Source organism: Clarias gariepinus, chromosome 25, assembly GCF_024256425.1.
Source record: "Clarias gariepinus isolate MV-2021 ecotype Netherlands chromosome 25, CGAR_prim_01v2, whole genome shotgun sequence".
Lineage (NCBI taxonomy): Eukaryota > Metazoa > Chordata > Actinopteri > Siluriformes > Clariidae > Clarias > Clarias gariepinus.
This window is the reverse complement of record NC_071124.1, coordinates 10,115,131-10,141,088: the sequence shown is the minus strand read 5'-3', so window position 1 is coordinate 10,141,088 and position 25,958 is coordinate 10,115,131. Positions and strand designations below refer to the sequence as shown.

At 39.3% G+C, this 25,958-nt stretch overlaps 1 protein-coding gene across 2 annotated transcripts in view; it reads right to left on the bottom strand.

Annotated features, from left to right (window-relative positions):
- The window catches only part of dnaaf11 (dynein axonemal assembly factor 11), a 32,326-nt gene that overhangs the window by 2,475 nt on the left and 3,893 nt on the right, over positions 1–25,958 (bottom strand). For both annotated transcript variants that reach the window (XM_053486931.1, XM_053486932.1), the window contains exons 7-12: positions 24,337–24,516; positions 23,339–23,416; positions 23,192–23,257; positions 22,982–23,051; positions 18,166–18,261; positions 13,231–13,328 (exon numbers count right to left, since the gene is read on the bottom strand). In XM_053486931.1, the coding sequence (XP_053342906.1) occupies positions 13,231–13,328; positions 18,166–18,261; positions 22,982–23,051; positions 23,192–23,257; positions 23,339–23,416; positions 24,337–24,516 (588 nt within the window). The remainder of the gene's footprint in view (positions 1–13,230; positions 13,329–18,165; positions 18,262–22,981; positions 23,052–23,191; positions 23,258–23,338; positions 23,417–24,336; positions 24,517–25,958) is intronic.

Sequence of the window (25,958 nt, the reverse complement as noted above, 5' to 3'; positions counted from 1 at the left end):
GAATGCAAAATGCACAACAACGCACAGCAGAATATGTGATCAGACAATCACTTGAGAGCTTGAGTTTAAAGAATACTGACATGTCTAAATATTTGCCATTTGGTCCAGTATGCAGAGAACATGAAGGTAAATTTATAGCTTCAAAACCCCAGCACCAACCGGTGCATTCCACAGTACATAACAGCCATCCTAAAAGTGATCTGACAGATTAACCTAACTGTTTTAAGCCCCTGAATAGCCATCTGCTTACTTCTGGGAGTTTATCTTCTTACACACCCCATGGTTAATGGTTATAGCCCTTATGTGTCCAGGGCTCCAGAACGCACCAGCAACAGAGCCTCATGCGACTAGCAAAATATCTTGCACGCAGTCAGCTGGTGTCATCAGGACCTAGCAGGTTTGACGACAAGCCTAAAAATTATCTGTCCTGGAAATCGTCATTTATTAATGCTATCAGAGATTTAGATCTCAAAACCATAGAAGAGATGGATTTACTAATTAGATGGCTGGGAGTAAAGTCTGCAGAGCATGCACATCGTATCAATCAGTAATTGTGAAAAATCTGTCAGCAACTTTATATCTTACTTGGGAGTGGTTGGAGGAGATGTACGGATCACCAGAGGGCATAGAGAGCGCCCTGTTTACAAAGCTTGACAAATTCCCCAAAATAGGGCCCAAGGAGCACCATAAGCTTAGAGAGTTGTCTGATTTTCTGGCTGAAGTTGAGTCTGCCAAACGAGAAGGATACCTGCCAGGGCTCTCCTATCTTGATACAGCAAGAGGTATTAACCCAGTAGTGGAGAAACTGTCATATGGGCTTCAAGAGAAGAGGATGATGAAGGACTCACACTACAAGCAAGAACATAGCAAGAGCCTTTCCAACATTTGAGTTCTTTTTAGAGTTTCTGCGCAGGTAAGCAAAGGCACGTAACGACCCAAGCTTTAATCTCCATTTCTTCTACAATGCTGCAAATAGAAAGGAGAGGTTTACAGAGAGTGAAAGCAGTGGCTACAGAACAGTCTCTGTGCACAAAACAAACATTTCTTCCCTGCACTCCGAAACCGTTCACTCTGCTGAGGATCCTGACCGTCAGTGCCCTGTACATCATAAGCCACACCCCTCATGGAAGTGCAGAGGTTTCAGAGAAATACCCAGGATTTTAGTAAAAGGATTACTAAAAAAGCACAATATCTGTTTTAATAATAATAATTAATAATACTAATTTTTATTTATTTAGTGCCTTTCCAGAGCTCAAGGACACTTTACAATAATTGTAAACAAAAAGAGAAAATACAAACAGACATTGAAGTACTGAAGATTAAAAAAAATATTATAATAATAATAATAATAACTAAAAGACAAACATGCAGAGGACAGATGGATTAAAAGCAGCTTTACACAATCAAAAGAATTATACAATCAAAAGAATTATAGAAGAATTTTGAATCTAATACGGTAGACAACTGGGAGCCAATGGAGATCGTACAAGATTGGGGTTATATGAGCAGAGCGTTTGGTATAAGTGAGTATTCAAGCCGCAGAGTTTTGAATATATTGTAATCTGGGGATGGAGCTGGCAGGTAGACCAATGAAAAGGGCATTACAGTAATCAATGCGTGATAAGACGAATGCATGGATGACAGTTTCAGCATCTTTGGTACTGATGAAGTAACGCAGTTGAGCAATAAGACGTAAATGGAAAAATGCAGATTTAGTGATAGATTTAATGTGAGACTAAAAGGAGAGTGTGGAGTCAAAGATTACTCCTAAAGTTTTGACAAAAGTAGATGTTTTGATGTGAGAGCCAGCAATCTCACAAGTGAAATTGGTGGAAATGTTGCTGGTGAGTGCTGGGGTTCCAATGACAATTATCTCAGTTTTGTCCATATTAAGTTTCAGAAAATTTAAGTTAAGCCAATCTCTAATGTCCTTCACACAAGTGAAGATTTTGTCAATTTGGGCATAGAATTGAATATGAGAATAAAGTTGAATGTCGTCGGCATAAGAGGGATAGTTAAGACCATGACGTTGAAGGATAGACCGAGTGGGATTATGTAAATTGTGAATAATAGTGGGCCAAGAACAGATCTCTGGGGAACACCTCGCTTCAGGGGGATGGTGGGCGATTGAAAATCCTTAATAGAAATGTAAAATTGTCTATCTAAAAGATAGGAAGAAAAACGAAAAAAAAAGCAGTACCAAAGATTCCCAGACCAGAGAGATGAGAAATACGTAAATCATCGGAAACTGTATCGAAGGCAGAGCTGAGATCAAGTAGCAGTAGTATAGACAAGGAGCCATAATCAATAGAAAGCAGTAGATCATTTACTAGCTTTACAATTGCAGTACTGTGGAGGGGGCGAAAATCAGACTGAAAAGAGTCGAAGAGCTTATTATCAACTAGAAAAGACTGGAGTTGGGCAGCAACAGTAGTTTTCCGTAATTTAGATATAATGGTAAATTAGATAATTAGATTAGAACTGAGGGGTCAAGGTTGGGTTTCTTGAGCACAGGTGTAACTGCAGCAGTTTATAGTGGCAGAGGAAATGAAGCAGAGGTAAGAGATGCGGTGATTAAATGAGAAATAGGTGCAGGAATGGCACAGTTTCAGGAGAGAAGTAGGAGCAGGATCAATGTGACAGGATGAAGAGTTGGATTTCAAGATTAGCTTCAGAGAAAAACAAGACAGAGACTGACTGGATAGATTTGTTGGATGGCTGAACTCTGTATCAGTAGGAAAACATCATTGGACAGCATTAGTCTTCTCAAGCAAATAATCCAAAAAACGCAGCAAAATTCCTTAGATACTAGTGCATCCTGAGGTGGGCAGTTAGTAAGTTTATTTATTGTACTGTATTAAATAATGCTTTTGGCCTGTTGCTCGATTCATTAATTGTGGCAGAGACAAAGTTAAAGCGGGCTAAAAAAAGAGCGATTTATAAAATTTATGATGATCAAGAAAAGCCAAATAATGAACAGTAAGACCGGTTTCCTGTAAAGACGTTCAAGCCGTCTAGCAGTAGCTTTAAGAATACGAAGCTCATGGGTATACCAAGGAGAAGCATGAGTGGCGGGGACATTTCTGGTCTTGATGGGAGCATGCAGCTGTAGGATTTCAGAAATTATAGAGTGGTAATTAGATAATATCATAGACGGTGAAGAAATATCAATGACATCAGAGAGATTCAAGCTTTCAGATTACAGTATGAAATAACAGTCTTAAGGCATTTAGAATGCATAGGCAGATTGAGGCTAAAGTCAAGAAGTTTATGGTCAGAAATACCGGTGTCAGAAGCAGAAATACAGTAGAAGTAATATCCCCCCTTGATGTACATATTAGATCTAGGGTATGACCACAAGTTAAAACGTGAACGTGCTGTGTCAAATTAAAACATTCGAAAACAGACAGTAATTGAGTAGTATTGGAGCAAACTGTATCAATATAAATATTGAAGTCACCAAGCAGAAGAATAGGAAATGACAATGAGCAGGCAAGGATTAACAATTCACCGATTTCAGAAAAAAGCTGGACAGGGCTTTAGGAGGATGGTAGAGCAAGATAATTGTGAGACAGTCAGCTTTTAATACCATTTATTCAAATTAATTTGTATTGTGAAAAACAAGTCGTTTCAGACGAAGATTTTCCCGGTAAATGACAGCAAGACCACCCCCTTTGCCATGCAGTCAAGGTCGGGCGAGATATTTATATCCATCTTATATCCATCTGCTGCAAGAAGATTTAACTGTAGAAAATCAGCCGGAGATTGCCACATTTTACATTGAGAAGAAAAATGTCAAGCTTATTGTCAGTGATAACTTCATTGAGATAGAGGTCTTTGTCCAATATTGACTGACAGTTAAGAAGTGCAAAGTGACAATGTACAGAATTCAGATTTGCAGTACGATGCTGGGTACCAGTGAGATAAATTAGAGAGCGATAAACAGTACGACCAGCAGGCAGTTGTTTAAAAGAGGACAATCTATGGTTAGTTCAGATGCACAGAGGGGCTTCGGTCTTAGAGCAAAAGGTACTCCTGAATACACGCCTTGGATGTACCATGGGCGCCGGTGAATCCCTAAACTCCGGCAGTGTTTATACGTCATAGAATCAAGACACGGATGGCAGTTCAAGGCTCCTAGCTGCGCTGGTAAGTATCTAATATTCATTACGGAAGTGAGATGCAAAATGAGGCAAAAAAGAGAAAAGAAAAGAATATAAAAACTTGTTTTTGCCTGGCACTAAAACGCCACTTCACCAAAAACAGCAGACTAAATAGGAGACAGCATCAATGGACCTCACGACACAGCGTATGCACAAAGACTTGACCTAGGATGAGTAATTGTTGGTGATGTTTGTCTGGGCAGCACACACAAGCCCTCCGAAGTCACTAGTATGAAAAGGTATATTCTTAAAGGGGTCATACAGGCCTACATGCACTTTTTTAAGCTGTTTGGACTGAACTGTGTGTTAGGAAAATGCGTACACAACCACTCTACGATGATAAAGAGCCGCCCAGTGGTTTTCTTTTCATTTATTACAATAACACGCCCCTTCTGAAATCAGGCCAATCTCAAATGCCTTGCCGTGTGACGCCACACCACAAGAGGTCGTTCCTACACAAGTTGATTGACACTGGTGTTTTAGCAAAGACCTGCCCCGAGTGAGAAGAAGCTGTCGGCCATTGTTTTTCGCCGCTGGAGCAAAATGGCGCCTAAGCGAGTGTTGTGTACAGTTGTTGGGTGTAATAGCGAACACAGCAGTTGTCATTCACTACCTAGGGTTAGTGACCTAGGGTACCTACCTAGTGTTAGGTATCTGAGCCGCTGAGGACGCAGTGGCTGAATTTAGTTTTTAAAGCTAACGTCCCCGCTGATTTACCTAAATGCGTTCATGTTTGCGATAATCATTTTTCACTAGACTGCTTTATAAACGCGGGTCAATATAAAGCAGGTTTTACTAGGAAGCTGCTCCTAAAAAATAGATCTGTACTAACGCTTCGGGTTCCTGCTTCATCTTCACCAGGCTCGGTGAGTGTGATTTATTTTACTATGAATCTTTGCAGATCGCCTTTTCTAATAATCACGATGAATGTAAGTTAACTTATACTCTCATAGAACATGGTTATGGCTTCTTCTCTACGTACATCCGTCTCTATATAATCCCTAATCGCCCGTTTATAATAAACAATGCATTAAGGTGATTGTCTGGTTGCAAACTGTGTACGTAGTCGGAAAACTATATTATGCTTACCTTTGTAACGTTAGATGGTTTATAACGATGTCTGTCGAAGATTAAGAAGTCATGTAAACACATCAGTAAACACATCGCGTTCGTATCTCTCTCGGTAAGTTTCTCCGCTTTTTGTTGTTGTTGCTTGTGGCAGCGCAACAGCCCGTTAATTCATGCCCATGCAGTGATGAGAAAGACAAATCGAGTCGATGCATGTCCATTCTTTTAATTTCTGCGTTGTCAAGCGATATTACAAACTTCCGCGTAGGTTCCGTACTTAAATCAAACCAAAAACTACTGAAGAAAACAGGCTCGGGCTCTATAATCCAGCGTTTTCCAGTTTGGACTGCATTACCCACAAAGCACTGCGTTGGCTCAGCAGAGGTCATGAGCATTTAAATTAGCATGTACTGAAACAGGTTACTGAGAACAGAGCTAGTTTTTACCAGGTAAAATTAGTGTTTTTTTACACAATAATTTTGAATTTTTAATTAACGTATAATACAAACTTTTCATTAGGACCCTAAAGATCATATTAACATTTAATGAAAAATATGATGTGTAGGACCTTTAAGAATGGGAGACCAAGGTACTTTCCTCCATGTAAAAGCCACTTAATTGTCAGAGAGAATCTTGGGTTCTCTGAGCAGCTCTAGCCCTACAACTGCGCCCCCAAGAGAACACTCCAAGTACAAACCATGAAGATCTGGGCATGTCAGTCTTCCGTCAAACTAAAAATGGAGAACCTCCTATTCATCAAGGTAATGGAAAAATATTTTTTTTTGGGATTTCACAAACAGCTGGGTGGCTCCACTGCCATTTCATCAGCCACAAAAGAGTCTGCCTAACAACAGGCAATATGCCATGAGTCGCCTTAAGTCTCTGCACCACACTCTAGACAAAAACCCAGAAATGAAATCCCACTGCATGGACTTCATGCAGAAAATGCTATACAGTCATCATGCAGAGCCTGCTCCACCAACCGAGGAGGTCAAAAAATACTGGTACCTCCCCATTTTTTGGTGTCTACCACCCGCAAAAGCCTTCACAGATACGAGTGTTTTTTTGACTCCAGCGCCCAGTTTAAAGGTACATCTTTTAATGATGTGCTACTCTCTGGTCCAAACATGAACAACAGCCTACTGGGTGTCCCCCTGAAGTCAGTCTCCACATTAAGAGAAGCAGTTGATCTCCTGAGGAGGACTCAAGGTATGTTGGCAGTTTCAAATCTCGACAAAATAGCTTCCAACAAGGCTGAAATGATGGACGCATTTCCTGATGCGAGCATCTCTAAGATCTTGACCTGTTGACAGATGACTTACATCGGTTCAACAAAGTCTCGGGGTGAGATGGAACATCATGGTGGATAACTTCTCGTTTCATGTCCTTCAAACTGAAAGACCCTATCCACGAGAGAGGTGCTTTTAACTATCAACAGCCTTTTTGACCAGTAAGGGTTCCTGGCACCAGTAACCATACAGGAGTTAGCAGCACAGGCATACATTGCCCCTGTATGGGTTTCTTGCACCCTCCCTGAGGACATGCGAGAAAAACTGATGGAATAGAGAATAGAGCTGTGCATTTTCTGTGATGCTTTGGTTAAGGCCATATCTGTTGTCGCTTACCTTAAGGTTACCGGCACTGATGGAACAACAGAACTGGGTTTTGTCTTGGGCAAATCACGGCTCGCTCCTCTGCCAAAACTCACAGTATACAGACAGTTCTTGGTTACATATTCAACCAGTCAAGGTGCTTCTATGTGTTAGTCAGTCTACCACGCCTTCACAGTGGCATTACATGCCATCAGAGCAGAACCCCGCAGACCACAGTTCACGCTCTGTTCCAGCCTCAAAGCTTCAAGACACCTCATGGCTTACAGGACCACTATTCCTCCATCACTCACCAAGGCCACCTTCTGAACTGCAAGGGTTTGAACTCATTGATTCTGAAAACAATGCACAGATCTGTCATTAACTGAAAACACTGTCAATGCATATAGCAGAGAAATACTTGAGCTCAAAACGATGATTTGAAATGTTTGACCACATAGATGGAAGGCTCTGATAAGTGCAGTAGCTAAACTCTATCATTGACCACTGTTTTGCTCAAAAAGCGACAGCAAATATGGCCTTAACCAAAGCATCACAGAAAACGCACAGCTCTATGCTTTTAACCTTAAAAGAAGAGATAGACAAATGTGCACGAGGCACGTTAACGCTATCATTGCCCAGGTGGCATGTCTATAAGAAGGCTGAGTGCTGTGAAATGCTTGAAAAAGCTGAGCAACTAATTATTAGGAATGTACAACATGAAACCTATACAGAGGAATTCGGCTGCATCGCTGCCAAACACGCTTTTACCTGTCGCAGCCTCCTCACAAGACTCATCATCGACAACACTAGCTTGCACAGAGTAGGTGAGCGCATCAACCGTTTTGCCTTTTAAGCAAATAAACCCAATAATTTTACCTGGCAATTGCCATGTTTCAATGCTTCTTGTGCGGCATCATCATGAAAGGATTCAACATCAAGGGAGGCACTTCACAGAGGGTGAGGTCAGAGAGAGCGGTCTGTGGCAAAAAGATGCATAAAAAAGGTGATCAGCAAATGTGTCACCTGCAGGAAGCTCAGAGGCAAGATAGAAGAACAGCAAGTGTGTGACTTGCCAGCAGATAGACTCCAAACAGACCCACCCTTTTCATATGTGGGTATGGACACCTTCGGGCCCTGGGAAGTGTTCACAAGGCATACGTGGGGGACAGGTAAATAGTAAGCAATATTGTTCACTTGTTTATGTGTGAGGGCTGTTCACATTAATGTTGTTGAAGAGATGAGCTCTTGCAGCTTTATCAATGCCTTGAGGCGTTCTTTGCACTGCGTGGCCCAGCAAAGCAGTTCAGACTGTGAGACAAATTTCATTGCATGCAAAGAAATAGGCATCCACACTGCAGATCAAGGTACCTTCTGGTACCTGTCTCATCTGATCCGGAAAAACCTTACATTTTGTCACCTTCCCTTTTGCTGACACAGAAATCAGGTAGTCTTGCTCCCCTGCCAAGCAGCTGCAATACAAGGAAGATGTTAAGGAGACACTGGACATGTTCAAGTGCTAGCCGATGAATTTTGGAACAGGTGGAGAAAAGAGTGCCTCAGTACACTACAGACTCTGGCAAGATGTCAGTATAGGAAAGCGAATATCTAAGAAGGAGACAAAGTTCTTCTTAAGGAGAAGCAAGCCAGAAGGTATGAATGGCCAATGGGGATCATCGTAAAGACAATTCCAAGCCAGGATAGACTTGTAAGAAAGGTCGAAGTAAAGGTCACTCAGCAGGGAGGCACAAAGACTTACTACAGGTCTATTTTAGACCTTGTGTTCCTTTTACCCCCAAACTGATGTTAGTAATAATGGTTGTGGTATTGTACAGGGAAAATACCAGTCGGGGCATGTTCTGGCTCTACCAGTCATCTGTTCTGTTTAGGTATCTGGACTTTTATTTTGACGCTATTTTTACACAGGACGTAGGAGAATGCAGATGTAATTTAGAGCACATGGTGAATTTGCATGGCTTGTTCCTTGATGCTTGCTTTGTTAGCGCTTTGCTAAGGCATTCCTTGTGAGTAAAACAAAAATGGTATACTTGAACTGTCAACTGTGGAACCTTATATAGACAGGTGTGTGCCTTTCCAAATCATGTCCAATCAACTAAATTTACCACAGGTGGACTCCAATTAAGCTGCAGAAACATCTCAAGGATGATCAGGGGAAACAGGATGCCCCTGAGCTCAATTTTGAGCTTCATGGCAAAGGCTGTAAATACTTATGTGCATGTGCTTTCTCAATTCTTTTTTTTTTTTTTTTTTTAATTAGCAAAAATCTCAAGTAAACTTTTTTCATGTTGTCATTATAGGGTGAGCAAAACAATATATTTAATCCATTTTAGAATAAGCCGGTAGACATAAAAAAAATGTGGAAAAAGTGATGAGCTGTGAATACTTTCCGGATGCACTGTAAATGTTTAATATTGTTGATTTAGTTACAGTTTGGGCAGATAGAAAATTAATATAAAGTTAAGAGTGATTTTCAGTTAAGCTGTGCATAGCCTTTCATTAGCCAGCTATCTAATTCTTAACCACCTATATTTTATGTTTTTTGTAATTCCTGTTAACTTGTATTCATTGGTTTATTTATTTGTATTACAGTTTCAAACATTTTGTCATGATAAACACGTTAAGTTCACCCCATGGGTCTGAAATGTATTGTGGAAAGGTGTTTCACTTGCTGGATAACTCAGTGAGGCAACCAGTGAGGCCAGTACAATTATTATTGTTGTTGTTATTATTATTACTACTAATAATAGGATGTATGGCCATTATTAAATATAAAACATTTCCATTTGTGGCATTTGGCACATGACACAGAGCAATAAAAACTAAATTTCATGTCTCTATCAATTAATACATCCTGATACTGGATCACTGGTTCACACAACACACCAAGAATAGTATTATTTTAAAAGAAGAGAAAAAACAACAACAATAATTCTGCAAAGAACACATTTGACAACTCAGACATTCTTTTTTAATTAAGTGCAAAGGGGAAAGGTCTTGTGAGACTGCAGAATTGTGGAGGGAATTGTATTGAGTGGGTAAGTAGTAGAATTGTAGGACAAAATGACTTGCAGGATCTCTGTGGCTGGATTAGAAAATTTTGTCAGTGAAAGAGAAAGGGAAATGTAAATGCACGGTGTAGGAGTTAGAGTAGGAGTGAAGTCTTCAGCAGTTAGGGAGGAAGTAGCAGCACGAGGTGACAGGTTAAGTAGTGAAGACAATATGATACGGAGCTTTTGTTTGGCTTGTGCAGAAATTTCCAACTTTTCCTTGTAGTCAGTCTTAGCCAAGGTCAGACAAACATGATAAGAGACAAAATCTGTGTTAAGTTGTGATTTCCTCCACTTTTTCTCTGCTGCTTTCAATTTCCTCTGATTGCTGTGCAACACATCTATAACAAGGAACCAGATAATCTTCCTGGGTTAAGAAAATCAAGGGAAGAAAAACTCCATGGATAAGGAAAGTGAGAGAGGAAATAAGTTGTGGCTAACTCCAGTTGTAGGGAGAAAATAGAGTCAGGGTCTCAGAGTGGATGATGGGGGCAGCAATTTATGGAGCATTGGGAGATAAAGTGGAGGTTCTGGATAAAGAGAAATACTGAAAGCTGATTTTAGACAGGGAAATGAGGGTGATAGTAAAGGATAGCAAGTGATGATCGGAGCTAAGAAGGAGGGTAGCACTGATGTCTGTAGATGAACAGGGGTGACCAGGAAGAAAAACAGGTCCAGGACATTTCCTCCCTTGTATGTGGAAAAGAAGGTAGAAGTGGGAGAACGCAAGAGGACCGAAGCTTTTGGAAGAAGGGGATGGCTCCAAGAACGGTGAGAGGGGTGTTGTCAGTAGGGAAAAGACTTATAAGCGTTTGAACATACACATGAAAACATGCAGAGATCCTTGACAACCGTAAACATGCACACACACATGCAAAGCCCCAGTATAGATACTGGCACCTCTAGTTACATCAAGTCAGTTGACTGAAGCCATCCAACTGTACAAAGAGCAAAATTGTGTATACAGGAATCGCTTGTTGTCTTATAAGAACCAACCACAGCATACTCCCAAAAAAAGCTTCCAAAGGCTACAGCGTTTTGTTGGACAGGCCCCCTGATTAACAAGTTTTTCTTCATCCCTATTAACCCATCTTTGTCTCTTCTCTTCTCTCCAGAGTGCCAGAGGTGACTAGAATGGATCTTATATAGATCTTCTGGGGCTGTCACATGTAGTCAGACTGCCTCAAAAGAAGAGTGATCAATTATTCTCAAGATCCATGTTTATGGCTCAAAGGAAGGTAATTTGATTGGACAGGATCTGTACATTTAGCAACATATTTAGCAACCAATAGTAAGAAGGTGTAAAGCTCAGCAGCTTTTGCATCAGAACTAGAGTAAATGAGCTCTAGACACAGTAGTATATGTCCAAATCGACAACAGTATGCTTTATCAGCACTACAGCTACTGTGAATAGCTACATTGTACTTGCAATCAAGTAGAATGTTTCTCATTATGGTTAGAAACTGTGGACATGAAACAGTAATGGCACACAGACTTTTGCAGTCAGTTTAAAGGTCTATGCAAAAGATGCATACAGTAGCATTCTGGGTTCTACCTAATAGTTAGCATTAACAGTTAACAGCCAGTAATTTGTATGTTGTGCCATTTAAACAACAAAAAATATATAGACTACATAAAGACTTTTGCTCTCCATCACTACAGGCAGATGAATGCATGCATTATCTGTTAGCATACTATTAACCCACTATGTTTGCGTTAGGGTTCCAGCATTGTTTTATATTCTGATGCTAGAACATATTGATAAACTATCAATCTATGTTGCCTTGCAAATTGCCCTGGTCAATCCAATGACAACTCTCAAGTGTAATGTGGAAGTGACAAGTCATCTGGCTGATCACTAAACAACTGTTGTGTGCTCTGGAAGCACTATAAAGATAGTTTATTTTCTTAAGGCCGGGTAAGCCTGTTGCATAAACAAAATAACTAGGTATACTTATACAGTGGTATACTTGACTACAGTGGTATTCTAGACTATCTGAAAATTCTCAGTTTTGGACAAATTACAATATAGTGCCTACACTTCAAAGTTAATATGAAACACAATTCAATATATTTTTATTATCAGCCCATGTGCACAGTGGTGAATTTAAACCTTGTCCACAGCAGAGAACAGAATCGCATTCAAGTTATTCTGGTAATCATTAAAACACAAAATCTGCACTTATTGTGTTGTCCACCAAGTGGCAATAAATGTTATAAGCCCTTGTGGCAACTTTGATATAAACCTCTTCTATACTTTGACCCAAATGGACAAAAAGCATTAAGAGAAAGTCAGGACACAGGCAGGAAGTAAAGCAGCTTGCACAGTTGTATAGAGACATCATTATCTTAATATTGATTAGAAAAGAGGTTAGGGCTACGGTTAAAGTTATATGATTGTTGACTTTGTAGACTCCTCATCACTGTATATAAAAGGATTAAAGGAACAACTATGGAGAGGGTCAAACGCTCCACATTTCCTGGGGTACACATTACAGAGGTATCAAAACCATTGCACAATAACTGCATCCACAAAACCACCTGCACTCCAGGCAACCCCTCCCACCATTTATATACCATCTGGAGGAAGCTGCTGGGTGAGGGGCTTGGGGGTTAAAGCCAAGTCTATGAGACCAAGCACCAACCGCAACCTCCAAGCGCAGCCCAAGATGGAAACCAATGGCGTAATCTTCCATGACTTCTCTCAAGTAGCTCAAAATGCAAACGGACAATAAGGACTCCTATATGCAGACCAAGATAAAAGCAAATGGCATGAAACCCTCCCCCATTTTGATTGAGACAGGAGGCCTACTGTACTTGGAACTGACACCCAGTTTTTTAATTATTTTCCACTTTGGAAGCAGCAGATAATAGATGGGTTTTGTCACGATAATGCAAGGATAGGAACTGCAGTTATAGCGCCTTCCTGGCGATATCATGAAAGAAAACCCTCAATTAATGTGTGACTTGCCCCTGATAAACCCCAGCTGTGTTACAGTGTGGCTTATAGAGGTGTCTATTTAGTTCAGTTTGTGATAAATGTCATTGATCTCTGCATAAACCATATCTCTGCCTTTGTTTTGGTTTGTTATGAAGCTATTTAATTGATGCTCATAGTCGTTTGTGTTTGTTGGTTTGTTTGGGTTTTGTTTGCTTTATAGTAACATAAAAAAAATTGAATATCTCTTTGCTTCAATTTTCTGACACCGCTACAGACCTTTACTAGTCACATCATAATACAACTTTATCCATATTTATAAAACTTGAATAAATATAAACATAAATTAAAAACTAATATAAAAGAAATAATAACAATAATAAAAATATGGAATATATTATTACCTGCGCTTTTCTTTCGAGGCCTCTAAAGTTCCATTTCCATTGCTGTCATAACTGGGCATTTTAAGGGATGTTTCTTTTGCTTTTATCTCTCCATGCAACTAACCAAACAAAACATACCACATTTGTCATTAGTGTAATAATGTAACCAAACAAATATTTTCAGCTGAATTATTTGGATTAAAAACACTATATTCCATATATATAAAACTTTGTCAGTATCATGCAGAATGAACAAAAGGTTTAAAGAAGAGCTCATCAAAGGGAAACACTGACTGAAGCAACGCCTTATTTCAAAATAAAACTATTTTCACCATATTTCCATACAAACAAAATAATATAAAAAATAACATTCATAGATTATGTGCTTTCATTCATTTAATTCATTAACTTAAAAACTGTATATTCATTAATGAGGTTTTTTTTTGTGTTTAAAACATGTTCATCTTTATTTTAAAAAGAAAATCATCTATAATATTATGCAGTGATTGTAATGAAATGCCTCTTAAGGCCTCTCTTAAATGCCTCTCTACCACCTCAGATGCTTGAGAGACTTCATACTGCCCTCCAAGGTACTCAGGAACTTTTACTCCTGCACCATAAAGAGCACCCTGACAGGAAAGATCTCAAGCTGGTTCGGGAATAGCACTATGCAGGACAGACGAGCTCTACAGAGGGTGGTGCCATCAGCTGAGCGCATCATTCGCACTCAATCTACAGCATGCGGTGCTGGACCAAGCCCAGGAATATTGTGAAAGACCTCAGCCACCCCAGCAATGGACTGTTCTCTCTGTTGAGGTCAGGAAAGCGATTCCGCTCCCTGAAGACCAACACGGAGAGACTGAGGAGGAGCTTCTTCCCGCAGGCGATATGGTCTCTTAATCAGTACACCACACAGTACTGATCCATTTTGCACATCCACACACATGGTTTTTGCACTCACTGTGGACATTCTGGACATTCACTTTCACTAGTGGCCACTGCACAACACATTCGTAGACATTAGTTAAATTACCCAATTACCCTATCACAAGACACTTTAAATATATCACTTTCAAGCATATTTGCACACCCCCTGGACGTTCTGTTACCCAGATGCACAAGTCACTTTAAACACTTTAAATATGTGGCATTTTAGTTTATATTCAATTTATATTCAACTTCATTCCCACAAAAGTCCATAACCTCTGTATCTCTGTATTGTACAACTGTTTCTTATTTTTTATATTTTTCATACATTTTTCTTATATTGTACATTTTGTCCTGTACAGTACAGCTGTCTCTTATTTTTCTATATTTTTCATATATTTTCTTTTATTTGTATATTTTGTACTGTATAGTGGTATTTTATTTTTAATTTAATTAAATTTTTACTTAGTCAAATTTACCTTCTGTTTTCCTTTTCATATTTATTTTCATGGGCAGTTGTCCAAGCATTTCACTGCATATCGTACTGTGTATGACTGTATATGTGACAAATAAAATTTTCATTTTAATTTGACTCATTCAAACTTATCAGAAAACATAATCTTTCTCCATTTCTTCAAAGTCCAATCTTTATGTTCCCTAGGAAATTGAAGCCTTTTTGATTAGCCTTTCTAACAAGTGGTTTTATTATGGTCACACAGCTCTTTAGTCTCAATCCTTTCCAGATTCTGTCCCTACCAGATTGTACTCATACTGGTTGTGGTGATTATTCTGCATCTGCTCTAGTGGAGTTTGGTGTTCCACAGGGTTCAGTTTTAGCCCCACTGCTTTTTTCCCTTTACATGCTTCCTCTGGGCAACATAATTCGTAAGCATGGTGTTAGTTTTCATTGCTGACAACACACAGTTATATGTCTCAGTAAAACCAGATGAGAAAAAACAGCCTGCTAAGGTTGAGCAATGTGTAAAGGATATAAAAGACTGGATGCTAATTCACTTCCTTCTGCTTAATCCTGATAACACAGAAATTCTAGTCATAGGACCGCGTGCAGCTAAAAGCATGATTTTAGATTACATTGTAACTTTAGATGGCCTTTCTGTTCAGTAAGAGACCTTGGTGTGATTATAGATTATAGATTTTCATTGGAAGCTCATGTAGATAATACTACTAGCAATCTTTCACCTCAGAAATATTCCCAAGTTAAGGAATATATTGTCTCTAAATGATGCAGAAAAACGTGCTTATGCTTTTATCACCTGTAGGTTAAACTATTGTAACGCCTTACTGTCTGGTTGTTTAATTAGGTGCATAAACAAGCTTCAGCTAGTCCAGAATGCAGCAGCAAGAGTCCTCACTAGAACCAGAAGATACGAGCACATCAAATCTTATATTTACTTCATCAGCTCCCTGTAAAATTTTGCATTGATTTAAAAATACTACTTTTTACATATACATATAATACATATTAAATATAATATAAAGCATTAAATGGTCTCGCGCCGCAGTATCTGAGTGAACTGCTAGTGTCTTACGATCCATCATTGCCTACTTCGATCAAAGGATGCCGACTGCTTGTCAGTACCGCGTATTATGAAAACTACAGCTGGGGCAGAGCTTTTTCTTACAAATCCCTGAAGTTATGGAATATCCTTCCAAATAGTGTTTGGGACTCAGACACAGTCTCAGTGTTTAAGTCTAGCCTAAAAACCTATCTATTTAATCAAGCATTTTTATAAATAGTTTGCCTTGGGTAAAATGAGCAGATCTGGGGGGGATTTATGGACGTAGAGTATTACAGTGAACTGGTATGTTTAGATGCTGTCTTCCCCACTCTCACTGATCACTCAGGTTTGTTTGCTTTACATCTCAGGGAGCCCTCACACCCTGTCTGTGTTTCCTTCTGGCTCTCCCTTTTAGTTATGCTGTTATAGATAGTACTGCCGGAGTCTCTGCTTGCACTCTACACTAAATATACAGTACATTCACATTATACATTATGTGACTGTGACCATACCTAACTGTTATCCCTCCTCTTCTGCTCTTCCCACTCCCCCCTCTCTCTCTCCCCCCTCTCTCTCTTTCTCTCTCTTTCCCTCTCTTTGTCGAGCTACACATGCGGTTCCTAAGCTGCCAGTGATCCAGACTCCCTCTCCCCCTTTGGACCTGTCTGACCCATCCTGGTGCCCCGCTTCTGGTTGGAGATCTTGTCACATGGATGCCCCATGTGTCTCTTTGGGATGCGTCTGGTGTCTGGGGATGGTTTCACTTTTATAATGGATATGGTTCTGGCCTTGACTGTTGTTGACAGCTGTTTCTCTGAGCACTTGACTTGGCTGCAGTGTCTCGATAGTTCAGGACTGGAATTTTCTGCAAGTCTACCTGAGCCTACAATAACTATAAACTACCTGGACTCCATATTAACATCAACTAACATCATCTTTTATAGCTGAACTGCCTGCCACCTAACACACAGTATAAATGCAGATCAATTTCTGCTCTCTGTTTCACCCAAATGAGGATGGGCTCCCTGTTGAGTCTGGTTCCTCTTAAGGTTTCTTCCTATTGCCATCTCAGGTAGTTTTTTTCTTGCCACTGTCGCCCTCAACTTGCTCATCAGGGACTATCTGACCATTTTGATTCATACACATTCACATTCCATACAAACCTAAATTATTCTTTTGATTGTGTAAAGCGACAATCACAATTGTTAAAAGCGCTATACAAATAAATTTGAATTGAATTGAATATGGAAATGTTTTTACTTTCACTACTGAACAAAGCTATTGTTTTACTGTAAATGTTTTACCATGCAACTTATCTCTATTCATATTTTTTTTTAGGGATGCACCGAAATTTCGGCCGCCGAAAATTTTCGGCCGAAATAGCATTATCGGTTTCGGCCGAAACGTAAGAAAGCGCCGAAAATAAAAGCCGAAATTGTCGCCACGCCTCTCTCATCCTCCCGTCTCGTTCGCGCTGTCATTACGCATCAAACACGGAGTATGTCGGCGGTTTGGAAGCACTTCAAAGTTTCAGATGAGGACAGCAAAGTTGCAATATGCAACATTTTTTTAATACAAACAAACAAAAAAAATATTTTAAACATGTTTTTTAATGAAGCCATTTTCGGTTTCGGTATCGGTTTTCGGCCAAGTGCATCCAAAAATTTCGGTTTCGTTTTCGGCCCAGAATTTTCATTTCGGTGCATCCCTATTTTTTTTCCCAACCACATTTCCACCTTGTCATTTTTTGACAGGTTTTATCTGTCATTATTTTTAGTTTAGTCCCGGTACATGACCAGTTTTAGAGGAATGATTTTGTTTGTTAAGGCACACAGTAACCTACAGTATGAATCATTAAAGTATAAAATACATTTAATTTAATGGCATGAACCATTGAGAAACAGGTGCAGATGATGACAGATGATCGGGATATTGATTAATTGCCATTAAGGCTAAACTAATAGTGGCCTCCATGGATTTGACTTGTTTGTCTGGCGCATTCCATGGGTGTTCGTCGGATTGAGATCTGGGGAATTTGGAGGCCAGATCAACAACCTTGAAGTCTCTGCCTGCTCTGGATGCACTAGGTATATTCCACCCACTACAGCTGCCATTGTAATGAGATATTGTAGGACTGCAGTACTGTGACAGGGGCCAAATTGTGATGTCCAACTGGGTCAGAGCAAATCCAAAAACGTTTTCTTTTGGGATGTTCCCAGTCTGCAGTGGTCAGGACATACCAAAAATGGTCCAAGGAAAGAAAACCAGTGAACTGATGACAATATTATGGGCAGCCAAGTCTAACTGATGCATATGGGGAGTAAAGGCTGGCCAATAGCTACTGTAGCTCAAATTGTTGAGAAGATTAATGCTGGTTACAACAGAAAGGTTTCAGAACACACAGTGCATCACTTTTTCGGTGGCAAAAGGGGGGGGGGTATTTAGTATTAGGTGGGTGGTCATAAGGTTATGGTTGATTGGTCTATGCATAAAATATTCTTTTAAGTACCTTGAGCATGGTGATAAGCAGGTGGCCAGTAGTTTGAGATCGCTGTGCTGTGCTGCTGTCTGGTTTAACTTCAGCAGGCAAAACTAACTGGAACACCTGCAAAAACTCCCAAAAATTACACATACAGTACACAGACACATACATTATCAATTCAAAAGATTCTTTAACAACATACATTTAACAGAACAATCAGGAAAAGTAATTAATATGGTAAATCAACTGAGGGTATATACTGTATGAGTATTAGATCACATACATGTGTTGTGCTTTATCTATGCTGTTATTTAAATTTATTTAAATTTGTTTGGGCAGCTCCTCAAGATTATTTAAGCTGATACCACTGGATACTAAGCAATCATTTAAACAACAAAAGTCAGACGAGAAAGCAAGAATGACAAGTAATTTGAACTTAACTTGTGTGTCTGAGGCAGCAAGCATTTCAGCTGCATTGCTGCTTGTTGTAATGTACTGTATACAGCATATACTGTATTGAGGAGGTGAAAATGGGGACTTGAACTTAAATAAATCAATCAATCAATAAATCAATAGAAAATAAGTATAATTGGTAGGCCAATGACTATACAGGTTTGGGGAAAATGCCATCAGCCATTTGGGAACTAACAGCAATAGCTCTTAATAGTGAGTTGACAGAACTGCCTTGAAAAGAGCCAGAAAGCATGCACACTGAGGTATTACAGTGCATTATTATAAGTCCTGCCTACAAGGGTTGGACAATAAAACTGAAACGCCTGGTTTTAGACCAATAATATTTAGATCTGGTGACTGTGCAGGCCTTGGGAGATGTTCAACTTCACTTTCATTTTTATCAAACCATTCTGCCCATCTAGCACAAGTATTGGGCCTATTGAATGCCATGATATTGCAGCCCAAACCATCACTGATCTAGCCCCATGCTTCACTCTGGGCATGCAACAGTCTGGGTGGTACGCTTCTTTACAGGATTGGGGAAAACCCCAGAATTTGGGGCTTCTCCACACCGTAACTCTCCCGGATGTGGGAAAAACATGAAGGTGAAGGTGGACTCATCAGAGAACAGTTTCACATTGTCCACAGCCCAAGATTTTCACTACTGGAAGCATTGAAACTGACGTTTGCCATTGGCATGAGTGGCCAAAGGTTTGGCTATAGCAGCCCTGCCATGTACATTGACCCTGTGGAGCGCCCTACGAACAGTTTTGGTGTAAACAGGAGAGTTGAAGTGCACATTTAATTCTGCAGTAAGTTGGGCAGCTGTGGTTTTATGTTTTCTGGATACTATCCGGGTTAGCACCCGGCCATCCCTTTCAGACAGCTTTCTCTTGCGTCCACAGGTATTCCTGTTGGATGTGGTTCGTCCTTCTTGGTGGTATGCTGACATTACCCTGGAGACGCGCACCAACATTTGTCCTTTTTTGAACTCTGTCACTCATAATGCTGTGTGCATTGCAATATTTTGAGCAAAACTGTGCTATTACTCTGCTATATAAACCTTCACACTCTGCTCTTACTGGTGGAACATATAATCAATGAAGATTGGCCACCAGCCTGGGTCAAATTTAGCCATGAAATCTCTGACATTAAATTTGCCAGTGTTGCAGTTTCATTGTCCAACCCCTGTATTTATCCCACTGCATTAGCACTATGGTAAAGTGTTTTTCTTCAATTGTGGTAAACTACAGAGCCATTGCACAAGCCAAATTTATATGAACCAAACAGATTAACCATAATTTTTTGTGCTTCACTGTTTTCTACATAAAACCATTCTACATAGAATTTTATGTCGAAAAACATTAAGTCATAAAAAATGGCTTTAGCTGGATTTAGCTGGGTCAGAATTTGTCTCTGATGTCATTTGGGAGTTTTCTACAGAATCCCTAAATTGACAAGTAAAACTGTGTAAAAATGCTATATGATGAGTCAAAATACAGCATTACTGTATACAAATATATACTCCAAGATTAATAAAAATGTCACAATTTGTCAAGAAAGACAATATGAGAAAAGAAAAAACATGTTAAATGTTAAAATCTATTTTGTGTCTCTGTGAGTAGTTTTCCTAATAAAAACGGAACACAGCTAAAGATGCTATAAGCTTGATTACAGGCTGGAACTCATCCTTTACACTAATGCATGTTGGGGTAAGACACTAGTAAGACACCAGCAACCAACGTAAGGTACAAGAATTTTAAAACAATGAAATAATTGCCATAAGCTCGCAGAACACACTTTATAAAATAAATAATTGTATTATTATTTTTTTTTTTTTTCTTTGTATGAGTTCATCTACAGGTCAGAGGCTTGACGCCTGATCATCTATACAGATTCAGCACTATTAACTACAGTCTTCTTGGAAGTACAGCCCCCACATGTATTGACCAGGTGTGTGTGTTTTTCTGTGTGTGTGCGCGGGGATGTTAATGTCTTTCTGTCAGGGCAACAGAAAGATAGAGAGAAAGAGAGGGAGAGAGCGATTCAATACACCTTGAACTCTGACCTGTCACTGTAAAAGTGATCTACACACACACACACACACACGGAGAAATACATACTGAAGTGTTCAGGAGTAAGGAAGGCAATATGCTTTAACAACCACCAAACCTGCAACCCATTAAACTAATCTAAAAAGTGTGAGAGAGGGGAGCATGTGAGAGAAAAAGCAAACTGAATGATAGAGGAGGGGCTCTTGGATGATCGAAGCCACTGTGCTCATTGGGACCTTCAAAGCAGCAGAAATTTTTTTTGTAACCTTCCCCAGATTTGTGCCTCGAGACAATTCCTTTGACTTCATGCTTGGTTTGTGCTCTGACATGACCTGTCAACTGTGGGACCTTATATGCGTGCCTTTCCAAATCATGTCCAATCAACTGAAAATACCACAGGTGGACTCCAATTAAGCTGCAGAAACATCTCAAGAATGATCAGGGGAAACAGGATGTGCTTTTTTTTTTTTTCTTTTGCAATTTTAAGCTTCATGGCAAAAGCTGTGAATACTTCTGTACATGTACTTTCTCAATTTTTTTATTTTTAATAAATTAGCAAAAAATCTCAAGTAAAGTTTTTTAATGTTGTCATTATGGGGTGTTGTGTGTAGAATTCTGAGGAAAAAATGAATTTAATCCATTTTAGAATTAGGCTGTGACATAAAATGTGGAAAAAGTGATGTGCTGTGAATACTTTCCGGATCAGTATAGATCCGTTACACTCAGACTTGATATATTTCACGTGTTTATTTCTTTAAATTTTAATGATTATGACTTACAGCTAATGAAAACCCAAAATTCAATGTCTCAGTATCTTCTTTAACACAAAAATGTTGGATGACTGAAAAATATGAATATATACTGCACTCAATACTTGGTCGGGGCTCCCTTTGCATCAATTACTGCATTTGCACCTTATTTGGAAATTAAGGTCCCAAAAGTCTGGAGAATCCAGGCTGCTTGAGGTCCAGTGTAAAGATTACTCAGGTTCTTTGAATCTTGTTAATCAAAATGAACAAATCTTTTTTAGATTCATTTTATCCATTTTGTTCTTTTGATCAGAAATAAAATGAAATGTTGCATTTTTAAAAAAAAAAACATCCACAATACATCTACATACACAAATTTTGGCTATAGATTTAGTAATCAAAATATTACAATGCATCTAAGGACATATTATAATAAACAAAATGAGTGGCTCAACCTCTCATATCTTCCAGTCTGAGTCGTTCGTTCTTTTGAATCTATTGCACCGCATAGCGTCTATGGGAGTCACGTAACAAAAGAACAAACGACTCGTGACTTGAAGACTCATTGAGGAGAACCGTTTAATTCTGTTTCCTGTGTACTGCACTGCATAGCGTCTATGACTCTGCAAGAGTCATTAAGAAAAAAAAATTGCTCAATTCTGTTTCCTGTACATAACCTACAGAGGTTTTGCGATGATTTGCGCATTCGCGCCCAGTTGAAAATTAACAAATCACTCTTCGAGACTACTCGTTCTTCTGAGTCACGTTAAAGAATCATTTAAAAAGAACGAATCGTTCATGAACGACCCATCACTAGTCCAAGGACAGCACAGCCGTCTACCAGGAAGTTATAGAGCACACTTTCATGCTTCCCTCTGCTGACCAGCTTTATAAAGATGCTGATTTCATTTTCTGGCAGGATTTCGCACCTGCTCACACTGCCAAAAGGACTAATACCTGGTTTAAGTACCATGGCATCCCTGTACATGATTGGTCAGAAAACTCACTCAACCTAAACCCCATAGAATCTATTGGAGTATTATGAAGAGGAGGATGCTAAACACCAGACCCAACAAGACAGAAAAGCTAAAGGCCGCTATCAGAGCAACCTAGGCTTTCATAACACCTCAGCAGTGCCACAGACTGATCGCCTCCATGCCACACCGCGTTACTGCATCGGAGACAATTAGCCACAATCCCACAGCACGAAATAGAAGAACCATTGGTTCAGTTGAAGTATCATTCAGCAATTTATCATCAGCAATTCACTCTCCAATTACTGAACAGCATATGCATTTGGCTGGTAACAAAAGAAGTGTGTCTTAGCGGAGACAAGGTATAAGATACTCAACTTAATTTATTTTTATTAATGTTAAGCAGAGAGTTCTGTACAGTAAGACAGGCAGACATTTACATGGGCTTTAACCTGAAATAATAATATCACTGATAATATTAAAGCTGATCAGCTTATTTTTAGCTTAAATCTCTTAACTATTTCTACAAACTCTTTTATCGTCAAAGATGCATAATTATGCTACTATATAAGATATGTGTGTGTTTGTTTCTGCAAGTAAGATAATATCCCACCTTTTCTTTGACAGTCACCCTCACGTATGTAGGCTGAACATTGACATCCAGCAAGGAGGTGTCCAAATGCCTGCAACCACACAATACGGACATGATATAAAAAATACCTTCCCCCAATGTGTATAATATTATAAGAACTGGTCTGTGTGTGTGTGTGTGTGTGTGTGTGTGTGTGTGTGTGTGTGTGTGTGTGTGTGTTTATGTGTGTACCTGTATACATGCAGATCCAGAAGCACACAGCTGTTCTCTTCATCTTCACGTAGAGTAAAGTCCAACCTGAAGGGGCAACAATGATGTGTACAATGCGTAGGTGCTGGAATGTATACAATGGGTGTAGGTGTATGCTAGCAGACATACTTTGGCTCATTGACATTCAGCACTCTTCCATCGGATGTGATAAGAGTCCTGGAGGGCTTATCCTTTTTCTTTGGTTCTCTATAACAAGATACCACGTTAAGGCTGAGTGAGCACATATCTAATGCAAACTTAAATGCAAACTCCCAAACATACACTCATTGGTCAATTTAATTATCAGTCAGTAATCCAACCATTCAATCAAATACTGTAGCAGTAGCACAATGCTTTAAAAAAATGTGAATGCAGATCAATAACTTCAGGTAATGTTTACATCACACATCAGAATGGGGGAAAAATGTGATCTTTGTTACAGAAACTGCTGATCTCCTGGGACTCAAGAATATACTCATATACTCATACACTCATTCATGACTTTGAATTGTTGTACTGTAAGCGAAAAAATGCAAAAATAGTTTGCATAGAATTTTACACTAACTGAGACATCTTGATGTGAATGATCAGAACATAATGACCTAAGTTAATTAATGACCTAATAGGAGGTCTATAGTAATTCAAATAAGCACTTTTTCATGTAGTAAATAGAAAACCATCTCAGAAAACAACAAATGAAACTTCAAGGTGGGCTACAACAACAGAAGAACACAACAGCCCCCAGACCTTTTAGTTGTGCTGTCAAAGTCCCTGCTTGCACTCTACACAAAATATATAATGACCTTATCCCTTACATGACTTTGAGATTACCTAATTCTCTCTCTCTCGCTCTCTCTCCTTCTTTGTACCCCCTCCACCCAGTCTTAGTTAAGCTACTACAAATGGGACTCCTAAGATACCATACTTGACCTACTTCTGGTTAGGTATAACCTCAGGTAGACTTTCCTTATCACCTCTGGCTTGCTCATTAGGGACAAACTGATAAATTAATATAGCTATATATTTTCATTTTAGTTTTAAAAAAATTATATAAAGCTGCTTTGTGACATGTTCCATGGGTAAAAGCTTTTATTCAAATAAAATAAAACTCAATAGAATTAAAATACCTGACTCTCTCTTTTGCTCTCCTCTTCTCCTCTAGATGGCGATGTGCCTCCAGTCTTGACTCTGGAGTAAAGGCACATGGCTTTCCCCAAAAACTGCTCTCTTCATCCTCTGAGTTTGAATTTTGATTTGGATGACACTCAAGATCTGAGTCTTGGTTCCTGTTCTCCTTTATCCGAGAGCTATATATATATATATATAAAGGAAATTATGCCACAAATACACACCACTGTTACAGGCATAGACTTTCCCACCTCTTTTATACATATATTCAAACCCTGAATTTATTCCTTTTGGCACATTTTTACCTATCTAACTTCTAACGTATCTTATCATGTTACAAATGATTTTGTCAGCAACAATTTGAATCTTAGTATGAATCTTTTGGCCATGTTCCACTATTGCATACACTTAACCACAGACTCCACGAGTTATAACCTGATTCATATTAGATCAAACCCATCAGTGTCATCTGAGCATACTTGTGCTTTAATAGAAAGGATAAGACTCATTAAAAAATCTGACCTTTTGTTCAAAGTACGTAACAGTCTACATCACAAATTTGCCAATGTGTTCTCAGACTTGTGGACCCCATGTACATACCAGCTGTTTGGTCATTAATCTATAAATTAATAAATGTTTTGACAATTAATACATTTGTTTCTGATTTGGTCCAGACATTCTAAATTCACCAAATCCCCAATTAGGATAAACGATAAATAATATATGATGTATGAATGCCTTCCACTCTCATGCAGAAGTTCTTTTTTAGTGATTTCCGTGGTTGAAATCCAGAAATATTAATGGTCACATTTGTTGCCCCTGCAGCCACGGATGTATAAAGTCCATATTATATGGTTAGTGCCATTAAAATGATAATGACAAAGCAATGAAAGGTGCTGGCACAAGTACAGTCGTGGCCAAAAGTTTCGAGAATTACATAAATATTGGAAAAGTTGCTGCTTAAGGCTTTATAATAGCAAGTTGCATATACTCCAGAATGTTATGAAGAGTGATCAGATGAATTGCTGAGTCCTTCTTTGCCATGAAATTTAACTTAATCCCCGAAAAAACCTTTCCACTGCATTTCATTGCTGTCATTAAAGGACCTGCTGAGATCATTTCAGTAATCGTCTTGTTAACTCAGGTGAGAATGTTGACGAGCACAAGGCTGGAGATCATTATGTCAGGCTGATTGGGTTAGAATGGCAGACTTGACATGTTAAAAGTAGGGTGATGCTTAAAATCATTGTTCTTCTATTGTTAACCATGGTGACCTGCAAAGAAACGCTGCAGCCATCATTGCATTGCATAAAAATGCCATCACAGGCAAGGATATTGTGGCTACTAAGATTGCACCTAAATCAACAATTTATATCATCATCAAGAACTTTAAGGAAATTGGTTCAATTCTTGTTAAGAAGGCTTCAGGGCATCCAAGAAAGTCCAGCAAGCACCAGGATCAGGATTCAGCTGCAGGATCAGAGTGCCACCAGTGCAGAGCTTGCTCAGGAATGGCAGCAGGCAGCTGTGAGCGCATCTGCACTCACAGTGAGGCGAAGACTTTTGGAAGATGGTCTGGCGTCAAGAAGGGCAGCAAAAAAGCCACTTTTCTCCCCCAAAA